Below are 15,000 nucleotides of genomic sequence, written 5' to 3' on the forward strand. Positions count from 1 at the left end.
ATCCCATGACCTCGTCCCCTGCAAACCCCATACCCCATGCAACGCATTCCCCATGCAACGTGTCGTTGTGCAACACAGCCCTATGGCCTCGTCTCCTGCAACCCCCACGTGCCCATGCAACGTGTCCCCTGTGCAACACATCCCCGTGCAACGTGTCCCTGTGCAACACATCCCTGTGCAACGTGTCCCCATGACCTCGTCCCCCACAAACCCCACGTCCCTGTGCAACATCCCTGTGCAACACATCCTTGTGCAACACATCCCTGTGACCTCGTCCCCTGCAAACCCCATGTCCCTGTGCAACGTCCCCGTGCAAAACGTCCTCATGGAATGCACCCCCATGACCTTGTCCCTTGCAAACCCTGGGACCCCGTGCGACACGCCCCCATGCAACGCGCCCCCCAGCCCCACCTGGAAGCCGAGGCAGCGGCCGTAGAAGCAGGCATTGTGCATGGTGCTGTATTCGCGCAGCACCAGCTGCGCCAGCCCCGTCGCCCTCGGGCGGGAAGAGGCAGCCGGGCCGGTTGCGCGCCAGCAGGCGCTGGGCCAGGCCGAGCAGGGCGCGAAGCTGTGCCAGTGCCGCGCCATACGCCTCCAGCTCCGCTGCGTTGTGCGCGGCGCGGAAGAAGAGGCTGCGGCGCTGTGCAGCCACGCAGCGGCTCTTGTGCAGGGCATGCGCCAGGCAGCAGCGGGCCGTTTGCACCAGGCTGCGGTAGCCGTTGCCTGCGTCGCCTCGTCCAGGTCAAAGAGGGTGGCAGAGCCGTGCCACATGCCGCAGCGCCGGCTCCAGCCGTGCCGCATGGTCTCGCAGAGCCGTGAAGGCGTCGGCCAAGCGCCGCCCGCCCGCGCCCCCACGCTGCTGGAAGAAGGTGGCGTTGTCATCCGCCAGCGCTGCCAGCGCCTGGAAACAGCGGCCGCGAGTCCATGCTGCTGGGGGAGGGCACGGGGGGGGGTGTCAGGGGGGTTTATGGAACTGGGGAACCCCACCCCCCCGGTGACCCCACCCCCTCAACTGTCACCCACCTCCCACCCACCCACTCGGCTACCACCCACCTCCCACCCCCAGGAGGGAGGGGCTGGGGAGGGGTGGGGGGTAAGAGAGGGTTTGGGGGGCTCAGGGGGGGTTATATGGGGGGGGTCAGGGGGGTTATGGAGCTGGGGGACCCACCCACCCCCGAGGGGGGAGGGGCTGGGGGTGGGGAGGGTAGGAGGGGTTGGGGGTAAGAGGGGGTTATGGGGGGGGGTAGCAGGGGTTGTGGTGGGTCGGGGGGGTTATGAGGGGGGGTAGGAGGGGTGATGGGGGGTCAGGGAGGGTTACAGTGGGGTGAGAGCTGGGGTGGGGGGCTAGGAGAGGTTATGAGGGAAGGAGGGTCAGTTATAGGGGGCTGATGCAGCCGGGTGGGGCTTAGTGACAGTTATGGAGGGCAAGGGTCACTTATGGGAGGTGAGGTGGTGGGGCAGGGGGGGCCAGGAGGGGTGGGGGGGGCAGGGGGATTTGGGGGGGCAGGGTCAGTTAAGGGGCTGAGGGAGCAGGGCAGGGGGGGGTGGGGCAGGGCGTGTTACAGGGGGCGAGGGTCAGCTATGGGGCTGATGCGGGGGCGGGGGGGGAGCGCGATGAGGGAGGCGGGGGGGCGCCGGAAGGGCAAAGGTGCTGGATGTGCCAAGTGGGGCAGAAGGGAGGGACTGGGGGGCGCCGCCCCCTCCCCCCCCAGCGGCTCCTCAGGGGGGTCCCAGGGGGCATCTGGGGCCGTGTTGAGCAAGGCGGCGGGGCGGGGGGGAGGGGCCGGGACAGTGGGGCAGGGGGGCACTGGGGGGGGGGGGAAGCTGGGATAGGGGAGCGGGGCAGGGGGGCAGAGGGGCGGGGGGGCCTGTGGGGCACCAGGACCTGCCACGGGGTGCAGAGATGTGTCGGGGCAGCCATAGGGCGCTATGGGGCGTATGGGGTGCCATGGGGGGGAGGGTCCACGGGGGCAGCCCCGGTGGGGCTATGGGGCGTTATGTGGGGGTCTGTGGGCCCCTATGGGGCAGCCGGGGGGGGGTTCTATGCGGGTCGCTGTGGGGCAACCCGGGTGGGGGGGGGTCTATGGGCCGCTGTGAGGCTCTATGGGGCGCCGTGGGGGTCGCGCGCGCGAGCCTCCCCCCCCCCCACGCCAGCTCCCACCTGCACTCCGCCGCCCGCCCCGCCCCGCCGCTTCCGCCCACGTGACGCGCCGCCACCAATCAGCGCCAGCCCCACTCGCGTCGCCTGGAGACCGGCCCCGCCCCCCGCCGCGCCTGCGCGCGCCCCCCCCCGCGACCCCCTGACCCCCGCTGCGACCCCTGACCCCGCTGCGACCCCTGACCCCGCTGCGACCCCTGACCCGGCGCAGCGGAACTAGCATTTTTCTGAGGCCTTTATTGTAGCGAAGCGCAACCCCTGACTCTTGACCCCTGACCCCCTGAGGGGGCGGCTGCAGGGTCAAGGGCAACCACTGGGGTCGGGGAGTGGGGTCACGGGGTCATAAAGGGGTCAAAGGGCAGCGGGGGGGGTGAGGGGGTCACGGGGGAGTCGGGGAGGGGGGGAGGACATAAGGGGTCACAGGGGTTCATGGGGGACACGGGAGGTCACAAAGGTTCAGAGAGGGGTCACAGGGGGGTGCGGGGTCATAAAGGGGTCACAGAGGGGGGATATGGGGTGTCATGGGGGGTCACAGGGGTAAAGGGGGGGGTCATGAGGGGGTCACAAAGGTTCAGGGGAGGTCAGGGGTGGTCACAGGGGGGCCGGGGGAGTTCCAGTGGTCTCCGGGGTGGTCTTGGCGGAAGAGGGTCTGTGGGGTCCGGGGGGCCCTGGCCGGCCCTAGAGCGGCAGCAGGAGCCCCCGGGTGGGGTGGGCGCGGGCGGGAGTGGTGGGGGCGGGTGGCCCCGGCGGCGGCTCCTGGCAAGTGGGGGCTGCCTGGGGGGGCACAGGGGTCAGGGGGGGGCACACGGACTCCTCCTAAACCCCCCATTCCCCCCCCAGCCCTGGGGGGTGGAGGTGAGAGGAGCCGAGGGGGGGGGGGGTAGAGGGATCCCCCAGCCCCCCGCCCCTCCCCCCCCCCTCACCGTCTCTCCTGCAGCCCCGCGGAAGGGGGTCCGGGGCGCCCCCCCCCCCCAACCTGGGGGGGGGGGCGGTGGCAGCGCCGGGGAAGGCCGATGGCAGCTGGGCCGCCCCCCCCCCTGCCGGGGCGAGTGTGGCAAGGGCAGGGGGGCGGAGGGGAGCCCCCCCTCCAGCAGCAGCAGCAGCACCAGCAGCAACAGCGGAGCCATTTTGAGGGGGGGGGGGAGGAAGGGGAGAGGGGGGGACCAGCCGCACCTTGGGGCCCCCCCCGTGGGGGCGGGGCTGACGGGAAACACCTGGGGGTGGAGGTGGGGCTGGGCCCCCCCCCCCCCCCCCGCCTCCCTGTCTGTCCCCATGCTGCTCCCCCCCCCTCATCCCCCGGTACCCCCCTCGTGCCCCCCCCTGCACCGGCTGGGACCCCCGGCCCCCCTGGAGCTGCCCCCCGCCCCCCGGCCCTGTCCCCCCATGTCCCGGCCGCTAATTCCTGGCCCCTGACCCTGACCTTGACCCTGTCCCCACCTCTGACCCTGACCCCGACCCCAGCTCCCCCTGACCCTGACCCCGACCCTGACCCCGACCCCTCGCCTGCCCCAGCCCCCCCCAAGTGGCAGATGGCACCCCCTGTGCACGGGGAGGGGGGGGGGCCGGGAGGGTCCCCGTTCACCCGAGGGGGGGGGCGCGGGAGGGACACCCCATTCTCGGGGGGGGGGGGGGGGCATAGCACCCACCCGAGGGGGGGCGGGGGGGGGGGGAACCCAGTCCCTGGGGGGCCGGGGAAGGCCGATGGCAGGGGGGAGGGGGGGAGGGGCAGGGCCCGGCCCGTGTGTGCACACGCGTGTGCGCAGCCAGGGCCGCGTGCGCGGCTGGGGGGGGGTCCCGGGGGGGAATGGGGGGATGGGGGGGCTGTGTGTGCGCGTGCCCCGCCGTGATACCGCCTGGACACCCCGCCCCCCCCGCCCCCACACGCGCGCTTACCCCATCCCCCCCCCCTGCAGCCTCCCCGGGGGGGCGTGGCCGCGCGCGGGGGAACCCCCGCCCCTCCCCGGGGTCCCCACGGCGGGGGCGGGGCTGGGGTGTGGGGGAGGGGCGGCCCCGTGTGTGTGTCCCCCTCCCCCCCCCTCCCCGTGGGGGAGGGGCCGCCGGCGGGGAAGTCCCCGGGTCGCTTCCGCGGCGGGACGCGGGCGGCCGGGACGGGACCCCCGGCACGGGGGGGGCACAGACCCCCCCCCCCCGCCATGGCGGAGGAGCTGCCCGTGGACCTGCGGACCCGCCGGGGGGCCCCCCCTGGCCCCCCCCTCCCCGCCCCCCCGCCCCCCTCCGAGGCTTCGCTGCCGCTGCGGAAGCGGCGCTCGGCGATGCGGGGGGCGCTGGGGGGGGACGGACCCCCCCCCTCGGGGAAAGCACCGCGGGGGTGCCCCCCAGCGCCCCCCCCCCCCAGCCCCCCCCCCCGGCCTTCCCCCTCGGCTTCCCACCCCCACCCGCTGCCTTCTTCGCAGGTGAGACAAGCCCCCCCCCCCTCCCCCCCCGGGGGTGACCCCCCCCCGGCTGACTCCCCCACCCCTATTGGTACCCCCACGCTCGCAGGGCTGCGGGGGGAGCTGCCGCTGCCGCTGCAAGGGGGGGCCGGAGCCGGCCTGGTGCCCCCTCCGGGGATCCTGGCCCTCCCCCCCCGCGCCCCCCCTGGCCGTGCTGGGACCCCCCCAGACCCAAATAGCCGCCGACATCGCGGCCGCCACCGGGCAGGACGAGGACGGTGACACGTGAGTCGCGGGACCCCCCCCGGGAACCCCCCCTCCGTGGGACCCCCTCCTGAGACCCCCTCCCCCCCCTCCGTGGGAATCATCCTGTAGAAACCCCCCTCTTTGGGGACCCCTCCAAGGACCACCCCCCGTGGCAATCCCCCTGTAGGACCCCCTCTCCGTAGGACCCCCCCCCATGGAACCTCCCCTGGGAGCCCCGCAACGGGGAGGCCATAATAATCTTCTTAATAGGGACCTCCCCCCCCCAGGAATCCTGACCCCCCCCGGGACGCCCCCAACCCCAGCCTATTATGGGGGAAGCCCATAATAAGCCTCTTACTGGCCCCCCCCGGAGACCTCCCTCAGGTCCCCCCCCCCCGGCCCGGGGAATCCCCGGCCCCGGTGGGTGCCCCCGCCCCTCCACCAAGTGACGTCACCGACACGACCACGCCCCTTTACTGGAAGCGCGGGGGGTGGGGCGGCTTCCTCCTCCCCCTCCCCCCCGGTGCCTTTATCCTCCCCAGCCGCAGCCCCTCGTGACTCACGGCCCCCCGTGCCCCCCCCCAGTGCCCCTCCGGGGACCCCCCATGTCCCTTATATCGCCCCCCTGACCCCCCAGTGCCCCCCCCCCGTGGCACCCCTGCCCCCCCTTGCACCCCCCCTGCCTCCACTGTGCCCACCCCATCCCCCCTGACCCCGCTGACCCCCCCCCAGGGCGCTGCACATCGCGGTGGCTCAGGGGGCCGTGGGGGCTGCGCGGCGCCTGGTGGGGCTGTTCCTGCAGGGGGGGTGTCACCTGGACGTGTTCAACCGGCTGCGGCAGGTGGGGGGCCGGGGGGGGTTGGGAACTTGGGGGGGTGGGGGGGGCTGAGGAGGATGGGGGGCTAGGGGGTGGGGAGAGCAAGGGGGCTGAGGGGGGGCCTGAGGGTGGCTGGGGACTGGGGGACTGGAGGGGCAGGGAATGGGGGGCGGGGGGGCTGGGGCACTCTGGGGTGTGGTAGGGGTTTTGTGGGGGGCTGAGGGATGTGGGGGGACACGGGGGGCATGGGGACACACAGCCCCCCCCCCCCCCCCGTGCTCGCCCCTTGCACATGACCCATGAAGCTTGCACACCCCAGCCTGCCTCGTGTATGCCTTGCGCACGCCTTGTACATCTCTTGCACGTGCCCTTGCACGCCCTCACACCCATCCGGCACGCCTCGTGCATCCTTCCCTGCACCCCCTGTGCACCCTCATGCTCGCCCCAGCCTGCCTCGTGCGCGCTTTGCACGTCCCTTGTGCATGCCTCATGCTTCCCTCATGCATGGCCTTGCACACTCCTGCACCCATCGGGCTCCCCCTGGCACCTTCCCAGCACCCCTCGTGTACACTTCAGCCCGCCTCGTGCACCCCTTGTGCAGCCCTCATGCATTGCTTGCGCTCTCCTCGTGCACATCCTTGTGTACCCCTCCCGCACACCCCAGCCTGCCTTGTGCACTCTTTGCACACTCCTTGCGCATTGCTTTTGCTCTCCTCGTGCATTGCTTGTGCTCTCCTCGTGCATTGCTTGCGCTCTCCTCGTGCACATCCTTGTGTACCCCTCCCGCACACCCCAGCCTGCCTTGTGCACTCTTTGCACACCCCTCGCGCATTGCTTGTGCTCTCCTCGTGCATTGCTTGCGCTCTCCTCGTGCACATCCTTGTGTACCCCTCCCGCACACCCCAGCCTGCCTTGTGCACTCTTTGCACACCCCTTGCGCATTGCTTGTGCTCTCCTTGCGCATTGCTTGCGCTCTCCTCGTGCACATCCTTGTGTACCCCTCCCGCACACCCCAGCCTGCCTTGTGCACTCTTTGCACACCCCTTGCGCATTGCTTGTGCTCTCCTTGCGCATTGCTTGTGCTCTCCTCGTGCACATCCTTGTGTACCCCTCCCGCACACCCCAGCCTGCCTTGTGCACTCTTTGCACACCCCTTGCGCATTGCTTGTGCTCTCCTTGCGCATTGCTTGTGCTCTCCTCGTGCACATCCTTGTGTACCCCTCCCGCACACCCCAGCCTGCCTTGTGCACTCTTTGCACATCCCCCGTGCACGCCTCGTGCATTGCTCACGCACACCTTGTGCACGCCCTCGCACCCATCGCCCCCCCCCCTCCGCCCCGACCCCTCTGACCCCCGTCCCCTCCCCCAGACGCCGCTGCACGTGGCGGTGATCACGCGGCAGGCGGCGCTGGTGCGGCTGCTGGTGGCGCACGGCGCGTGCCCCGGCGCGCGGGACCGGCTGGGCCGAACCGCCCCGCACTTGGCCTGCGAGCGGCGCGCGCCGCGCTGCCTGCGCGAGCTGCTGCGGGGGGGGCCCGACCTGCAGGCGCGCGACTATGAGGGTGAGGGGGGGGTCGGGGATATGGGGGGGTACGGGAGGGACTGGGGGGGGGGGGCTACGGGAGGGAATGGAGGGGCTGGGGGGTACAGGAGGGACTGGGAGGGTCTTGAGGGGCGACGGGGGGAAGGGCCGGAGGGAGGGGCTACGGGGGTACACGAGGGACTGGGAGGCGGGGGGAGGGGCTACGGGGGGTACAGGATTGACTGGGGGGCGGGGGGAGGGGCTACGGGGGGTACAGGATTGACTGGGGGGGGAATGGGGGGGGGCGCTGGGCAGCAGTGGGGGGCACAGAGGGGGCAGCGGGGGTCACGGGGGGGCAGCAGGGGACACAGAGGGGAGGGTCAGTGTGGGTCACGGGAGGCGGGGGGCAGCGGGGCCACCCAAACGGGCTGTGCTGCCCCAAATTGGTGCGTTACGGGGGGGCTGGGGGGAACCTGTGGGGTGCCTCCCCCTGACCCTCCCCTGCCCCCCCCACCCCCCCCCCCAAGGCCTGACCCCCCTGCACGTGGCCGTCAGCTCCGGTGCCCGTGAGAACGTCCTGCTGCTGCTGGAGCATGGGGCTGACATCGACGCCGTGGTGGGGGGCGGGGGGGGTCGGGTCTCAGGGGGTCCTGGGGCTGGGGGGGGTCCATGGGGGGCGTGGGTAAGGAGGTCGTGGGACTGGGGTGAGGGGTGTCCAAGGGGTGAGGGTCAGGGGTCCTGGGGGGTCCATGGGGTGGGAGCTTAGGGGGTCCTGGGGCTGGGGTGGGGAGACCATGAGATGGGGGCTCAGGGGGTCCTGGGACTGGGGGGGTGTCCATGGGGTGAGGGGGCTCAGGGGGCCCTGGGACTGGGGGAGTTTTCCATGGGGTGGGGTCTCAGGGGGTTCTGGGGGGCTGGGGCAGTCCTGGGCTGGGGGCTTCTGGGGGGCTTTGGCGTCCCCCTGACCTCTGTGACCCCCCACCCCCCCAGGACATCAAGAGTGGTCGCTCGCCGCTGCTTCATGCGGTGGAGAGCAACAGCCTGGAGATGGCAGAGCTGCTCATCCAGGTGGGGGGCAGGGTGGGGGCTGGGAGGGGGTCTGTGGGGGGTGTGTGGGCTAGGGGGGATCTTAGGGGGGCTGGGGGCGTCTTGAGGAGCGTTTGGGGTGCTTTGGGTGGGCTGGGGGGTGTTTGTGGGGCTGAGGGAGTCTTGGGGGGCACTTCGGGTGCGTTTGGAGTGGCTGGGGTTGTCTTGGGGGGGTGTTCAGGGGGTGTTTGGGGGGCTTGGGGGGGCTGGGTGTGATTTGGGGGGCTATGGCGGGTGTCTGGGGGGACTGGGGGCTGTGAGGAGGCTGGGGGCTGTCTGGAGGGGGGTATCCATGGGCTGGGGGTCTGGCGGGGGGTCAGGGTGATGGGGGTGGGTGCTGACGCGCCCCCCCCCAGCGGGGCGCCAGCGTGAACGCGCAGTCATACGCGGGGTGCACGGCGCTGCATGCGGCTGCGGGCCGGGGGCTGCTGGGGGTCCTGCGGCTGCTGCTGCGCAGTGGCGCCGACTGCGGCATCAAGAACTACCACAACGAGACCCCCCTGGCTGTGGCCAGCAGCCGGCAGGTGTGTGTGCGTGGGGGGTAGGGGGCTGGGGGGATAGGGAATGGGGGGGGGGGGCTGGCAGGGGCACGCTGGGGTGTGCTAGGGGCTTGGGGGGGGCTGGGGGGGTGAGGAGTGGGGGAGCGAGGGGGCTGGCAGAAGCTGGGGGGGCAAAGGGGGCTGGGGCGGGGGGGGGCGCTGAATTGCAATGGGTTGTGGGGTGTGGGGGGCTTTGGCATGCAGGGGCATGAGCTCCAGGGTTTGGGGTGCAGTGGAGGGGTGGGGAATGGGGGGGGTTTGGGGGGACACAGCTGGGAGTATGGGGGAAGGACCTGGGGTTGCCTGGGGGGGGTGGGGGGGCAGGGTGGCGCGGGTGGGTTTTGGGGTGCCTGGGGCAGGGGGATTTCCCCCCCCCCCCGCCGCTGACTCCATCCTTCCCCCCAGGTCATCGACATCCTGCGGGGAAAGGCCTCCCGCCCCCCCCAGCCCCGCTGCAGCCCCCTCCCCCTGCCTGATGCTCCCACCCCAGCATCCAATGGTGAGGGGGGGGGGGGGCTTCAGGAGGCTGTGGGTCCCAGGGTTTTTTGGGGGGGGGGTATCGGGGGTTTTGAGGGGTGTCTGGGAGAGGGTTATGTCGAGGGGGGTTCCCAAACTTAGGGGGTGGTCCCTGGGGTTCGGGGGGTGTGGGGTGTGGGAATTTTGGGGGGTGCGAGGCCACTGAGGGTTGGGCGTCCCGGGGGGGGGGATTTTTGGGGGGGGAAGGGCGCTGAAAGTTGGAGTGTCCCTGTGGGTCGGACAGTTTTTTGGGGGGAAAGGCAGTGAAATTTGGGGGGCGGCCCTGGGGGATTCCCCAGGAGCGGGTGGAGGTGAGTTCCTCCCTGATCCTCCCCCCCCCGCTCCCCAGGACGAGCCTCCCCGGGGTCCGGGGCCCGGATCCCGCCTGCAGCCAATCAGAAGATGGATTTTGCTGAGCCAGCCAATGGGGTGCAAGGGGTGGGGCCCTGCGCAGGGGTGAAGCATGAAGGTGGTGCTGGGCAGCCAATGGCATGTGCCGGTGGCCCCGCCCTCAGCCTGCCATTGGCTGAGGCCCGTCAGGACCCTGCCTGCCTCTACCCAATGGCGTCGCCTCCCCGGGACTCTTCAGCCAATCACCTTGTGCCGCCGCGCTTCCACCGTCCAATTGTATCGCTGGGTCCGCCGGCCAATGAGGGACTAGGGCAGGCGGCCCAGATGGACCAATCATGGACGCTAGTGGAGGGAGGAACCCCACCCCTCGAGACCCCTCGGCTCCGCCTCCGGGAGGGGCGGGGCCAGGTGCGGGGAGGGAGGTGACCCTGGCCCCGGGAGGGGTGGACCCCAGGGCCCCTCCACCACCCAGGGGCCCCGGGCACTGAGGGGGGACCCCAGCATTGAGGGGGGGAGGATTGGACCCCCTCGACCCCACCCATCCCTATACACAAGCATTAACACTGCCCCCAGCCCCCCCCCGGCGGGCGGGGCCGCTGTAATGAGGCAAATTAAAGCGATTTTGGCTACAGACTCCCAGGGCGGGGCTAAGGTGGGAGGGGCGGGGCTGAGGTGGGTGGGACGAGTGTTGGCAGGGCCAAGGTGCTGGGACAGGGACCAAGGGGGACGGGGGGTTTGGGGAAATGGGCGTGGCTAAGGTGGTGGGGCGGGGCTTAGGCAGAACAAAGGCGGGAGGCAGGGCCTACACAGTCCACCTCACCCCCTGCCCCGTGGTGCTACCCGTTGCTTCGGCCCCCTCCCTCCTCCCAGCTCTGTGTGTGGGCCCCCCAGGCTGTCACGCTTTGGGAAAATCCAGGGAAAATCCCTTTGGAAGCCAGGGCGGCAGCCAGGGGCCTGGGGGGATTCAGCGCGGTGCAGATAAACCCCGGAGACGTCGTGAGTGATGGGGTGGGGACTTGGGGGTCCTCGAGGGGGTATTTTGGGGTCTGGGGGGAGGTGTGAGGGGGTATGGCAGGTGGGAAGCCTCTGGGCCACCATCACCACCTTAGGGGTGTCCCCTGGCAGCAGGGGCACCAGAGCAAGAGCCCCTTGAAGGGCTTGAGCCACGTGGGTGCTTTTTGGTACGGAGGCCGTAAGTACTAATGCCCGGGCTGCGAGTGGGCAAAGGGCAGAGCAAAGTGAACCCCGCAGCCGCAGCGAGAGCTCCCGTGGTCGGGCGGCGTGAATTGGGCCGAGATCCCGCCCGGTGCCCGGTGCTCACCGTGCCCGGTGCTCACCGTGCCCGGTGCTCACCGTGCCCGGTGCTCACCGTGCCCGGTGCTCACCGTGCCCGGTGCTCACCGTGCCCGGTGCTCACCGTGCCCGGTGCTCAGCACAAGGTTGGTGGGGCGCTGCTGCCACCTTGCGACCAAAATTGGGTACTACAGGCGCCCGGTTGGTAACGTGCTGCTGCTGCCACCTGGCGGCCAAAAATCGGTATTGCCGCCTTGGCGCCGCGCATGCGCGGTGGCGCCTCCCCCTCGGCGCTGCCGGCCGTATATAACGGCATCGCGATCCCGCGCTGCCTGCGGGGTGGTGCTGCGGTGCCCGCTGCTGCCTCCCGGTAAGGCGGCGCTGCTGCCGTCCATCGAGGACGTTGCCAGCGCGCACTGGGCACAGGAGTATGGAATTATAGCACCGCTGCAGTCCCGGGACAAACGCAGCCGTGTTTTGTAATATACGTGCGTATCCGGAAACCCCGCCCCTAGGCGTCAAGCCGAATCTGCGCATGCGTTGCCGTTAGTTGGGATGGAGCGATGGCCCTTAGTTGGATGGAGCGCTGCTGCCATCTAGCGAAAAAAGATGGGTACTGCAGCCAATCTATCTAACACTGCACAGTTTCTTATAGGGATGGCATCAAAAATAACAAATGCTGAGAAAGAAAAAGAGCTGAGCAGGTTTTTCTGAATTATGGTGACTGAATTGGATGAAAGGAGGAAGCAAAAATGCCATTTAGCAGACCCTTGGTATCACCAAGTACTCTTACAGAATGAGGCCTTCCCACTTGGCTAGCACTAGCTAGGATAAATACTGGTAACAATTGGTTGCTGTTTCTGTCCCCTAAAGTCTGCTCTGAGGACTAAGTGATACATTCCTCCTCTGTGAATATCATTAACGGTGTCTGGCTTCGCTTTCCTTTGGTTGTTTCTGTGTTTTTTAAAAATCGTATTTGCATATGTGAAAAGGGAAAGATATGATGCTTACTTTTTAGATTAATTGCCACGGCTGAAGTTGAAGAGTCCAGAAAAATGTAAGCTGGCTGAAGAAATGGGTTGACCTCAAAGCTGTGTCTATCTCCAAACAAAAGAAATCCTGTTTCTCCTGATGAGCAAGGATCATTGTTAAATAGCCATCACATTACCACATCACCAACACATAATTCCTAATGTTATGTGTTTGTATATGTAAAAAAATCATACGTGCATTTATTTCTCGTTTGAGAATGCTGTCTGTGGAGGGGTTCTCTGCGCTGTAGTTCAGAGACCTGTAACTTAGGCTAAATTTAGACCCGAATACACCACGTAGAAATGAATCAAAAGCAAAGGGGACAGATGTTCTACTTCTTTTAGAAGTTGTTTCAGTGGCTAACTGCCTTCACTTAGATCTCAGTTTCACTTTTTTTTTTTAAATGTGGATGGTTTTAGTGTTCAACAATAGGTTCTTCACATATGTCTTCTGCATAAATGTCAGTTCCTGTTAAAATCAATTTATAAAATACTACACCGACTAACTTAAGATGATCTCTTACCTTTCAGACAAACTCGAAAGATGCCAATTTGAAACTCTTGCATTGTACAACCTGTTTTCCCAAGCTCAACTTTTATGCCTCTTCTCTGTGTTACATACCATTTTCCAAGAACTTAAGATTCTGAGAACTGAACTAAGCATAATACTGCAGCATCTGTCTCATTAATGACATGAAATAATGTCTCAATTCCTGTTCGTTACTATACCGTACATAGATTCAAGGATGAAGTTACTCCCTTTCGTTACGACATCACACCAACCTCTCCACCATTACATCTAAAGCCTCCTCAGTCATCGTTTACCACAGATACAGTTCCCACGTATGAGACAATGGGCTCCACTTCATCATCCTAATCGGGTTTTGGAGTACTGCAGTAACGCACATTTTACTTGAATAGGCTTTACCTGACTGCTCAACTCTCACTAACGTTTATCACTGTCAAACATCTCACAACTTCCAGGTTCGTAGCTGTTGCATTCGCTTCCATATAATCAGGGGAACTACTGAACAGAATCCTTCCTGGCACCTTCCCCGGTGGAGCTGTGCATGGGGTGTGCCGTGGAGCAGTTTGGCTCCAGCCGAGTTCAAAACTCAGCAGATCCCCATCTCAGCCCAGAAAGCTGGTAGCCCAACTTTTGTGGTGCCTTTCAGCTGGCTACCGGGGCAGTGTGAGAACAACAAACAGAAATCCTTCCTGGCACCTTCTCTGGTCGAGCTGTGCATGGCATGTACCCAACCCTAACCCCTACCCCTACCCCTAACCCCTAAACCTAAATGCTAACCCTAACCCTAAAACCTAATCAAAACCCTAAACCCTAACCATAACCCTAAACCCTAACCCTAAACCCTAAACCCTTAACCCTAACCCTACACTAACCCGCCGACAGCGGGGCCCCTCACCGCCACCCTCACCTGGCAGGGCAGCCAGCAAACCCTGCCGACGGTCTCGATGCCGCCCTAGCAGGACACCCGCCACCGCCTTCACCCGGCAGGGCAGCCACCGAACCCCGCCGACGGGTGCGATGCCGCCTTAGTGGGGACCCCCGCTGCTGCTCTCACCCGGCAGGGCAGCCACGGAACTCTGCTGACGGGCTCGATGCCAGCCCCAGTGGGGCCCCCCACCTCCGCCCTCACCCGGCAGGGCAGCCAGCAAACCCTGATGACGGGCTCGATGTTGCCCCAGCGGGGCCCCCCGCCGCCACCCTCACCCGGCAGGGCAGACAGCGAAACCCCCAAGGGGGTGATGCCGGCCCTAGTGGGGCCCCACCATTGCCGCCCACACTTTGCAGGGCAGCCAGTGAACCCCGCCGACGGGCTCGATGCTGCCCTAGCAGGGCCCCCCGACGCCAACCTCACCCTGCAGGGCAGCAAGTGAACTCTCTTGACAGGCTCGATGACGCCCTAGCAGGGCCCCCCACCGCCGCCCTCACATGGCAGGGCAGCCAGCGAACCCCGCCGACGAGCTCCATGTTGCACTAGCGGGGCTGCCCGCCCCCGCCCTCACCTGGCACAGCAGCCAGCGAACCCCGCCGACGGGCCCGATGCTGGCCTTGCAGGGCCCCCCGCTAACGCCCTGGCCCGGGAGGGCAGCCAGCAAACCCCGCCGATGGGATCAATGCTGCCTTAGTGGGGCCCCCCGCCGCCGCCGTCACCCGGCAGGGCAGCCAGTGAGCTCTGTCAACGGGCTCGACGCCGCCCTTGCGGGGCCCCCCGCTAACGCCCTCAACCTGCAGGGCAGCCAGTAAACCCCACCGACGGGCACGATGACGCACTAGCGGGGCCCCCCCGCCACCGCCCTCACCCGGCAGGGCAGCCAGGGAACCCTCCCAACAGGCTCAATGCTGGCCTAGCAGGGCCCCCCGCCGCCTGAACTCGAACCCAAACCTTGACCCTAAACTCTTACCCTAACTCTAACCCTAACCCTAACCTTAACCCGAACCCTTACCCTAACCCTAAACCAAACCCTTATCCGAAGCCTAACCCTAACCCTAACCCTAACCTGAAACCTAACCCAAACCCTAACCTTAACCCTAAAATCTTACCCTAACTCTAACCCTAACCCCTGACTCTAACCCTAACCCTAAGGGTAACCCGAACCCAAACCCTAACACTAACCCTAACTCTTTACCCAAATTCTTTACCCTACCTCTAACCCTAGCACTAACCCCTAACCCTAATCCTAACCCTAACCCTAAATTTAAGAGGCATCTAACCCTAACCCGAAGCCGAACCCGAACCCTAATGCTAACCCTAACCCTTACTCTACCCTGACTCTAAGAGGCTAACCCTAACCCTAACCATAAAAGGCTAACCCTAACACTAACACTAACCCTAAGAAGAGTCTAATCCTAACCCTAACCCGAACTATAACCATAACCCTAAACATAACCCTAACCCGAAGCTGAACTCGAACCCTAACCTTAACCCTAAACTCTAACCCTAACCCCTAACACTAATCCTAACACTTAACCTAACCCTAACCCGAACTGTAATCCTAACCCTAATCCTAACCAGAACGCTAACC

The 15,000-nt window shown here is 66.6% G+C and overlaps 2 protein-coding genes and 1 long non-coding RNA gene across 3 annotated transcripts in view; 1 reads left to right on the top strand and 2 right to left on the bottom strand.

Annotated features, from left to right (window-relative positions):
• LOC130145961 (hormone-sensitive lipase-like) overlaps positions 1 to 742 on the bottom strand; it is a gene marked incomplete at its 5' end in the record, with an annotated part of 1,231 nt that extends 489 nt beyond the window's left edge. The window contains 2 exon segments of the mRNA XM_056331522.1: positions 287 to 474; positions 476 to 742. Of these exon segments, the coding sequence (XP_056187497.1) occupies positions 287 to 474; positions 476 to 742 (455 nt within the window).
• Positions 743 to 2,375: 1,633 nt separating this feature from the next.
• LOC130146123 (uncharacterized) lies at positions 2,376 to 3,389 on the bottom strand. The gene is made up of 2 exons (XR_008820768.1): positions 3,082 to 3,389; positions 2,376 to 2,932 (listed from the first exon to the last, which is right to left on the bottom strand). It is a non-coding gene; the product is annotated as an uncharacterized LOC130146123 (long non-coding RNA).
• An 815-nt stretch (positions 3,390 to 4,204) lies between these two features.
• BCL3 (BCL3 transcription coactivator) lies at positions 4,205 to 10,261 on the top strand. The gene is made up of 9 exons (XM_056333348.1): positions 4,205 to 4,572; positions 4,661 to 4,836; positions 5,530 to 5,638; positions 6,984 to 7,176; positions 7,664 to 7,752; positions 8,127 to 8,204; positions 8,579 to 8,746; positions 9,167 to 9,260; positions 9,627 to 10,261. The coding sequence occupies exons 1-9, from the start codon at positions 4,312 to 4,314 to the stop codon at positions 10,052 to 10,054; spliced, it is 1,596 nt and encodes a 531-aa protein (XP_056189323.1). The 5' UTR covers positions 4,205 to 4,311; the 3' UTR covers positions 10,055 to 10,261.
• Positions 10,262 to 15,000: the final 4,739 nt, after the last annotated feature.

Source organism: Falco biarmicus, chromosome 3 (genome assembly GCF_023638135.1).
Source record: "Falco biarmicus isolate bFalBia1 chromosome 3, bFalBia1.pri, whole genome shotgun sequence".
In the NCBI taxonomy this organism is placed as follows: Eukaryota; Metazoa; Chordata; class Aves; order Falconiformes; family Falconidae; genus Falco; species Falco biarmicus.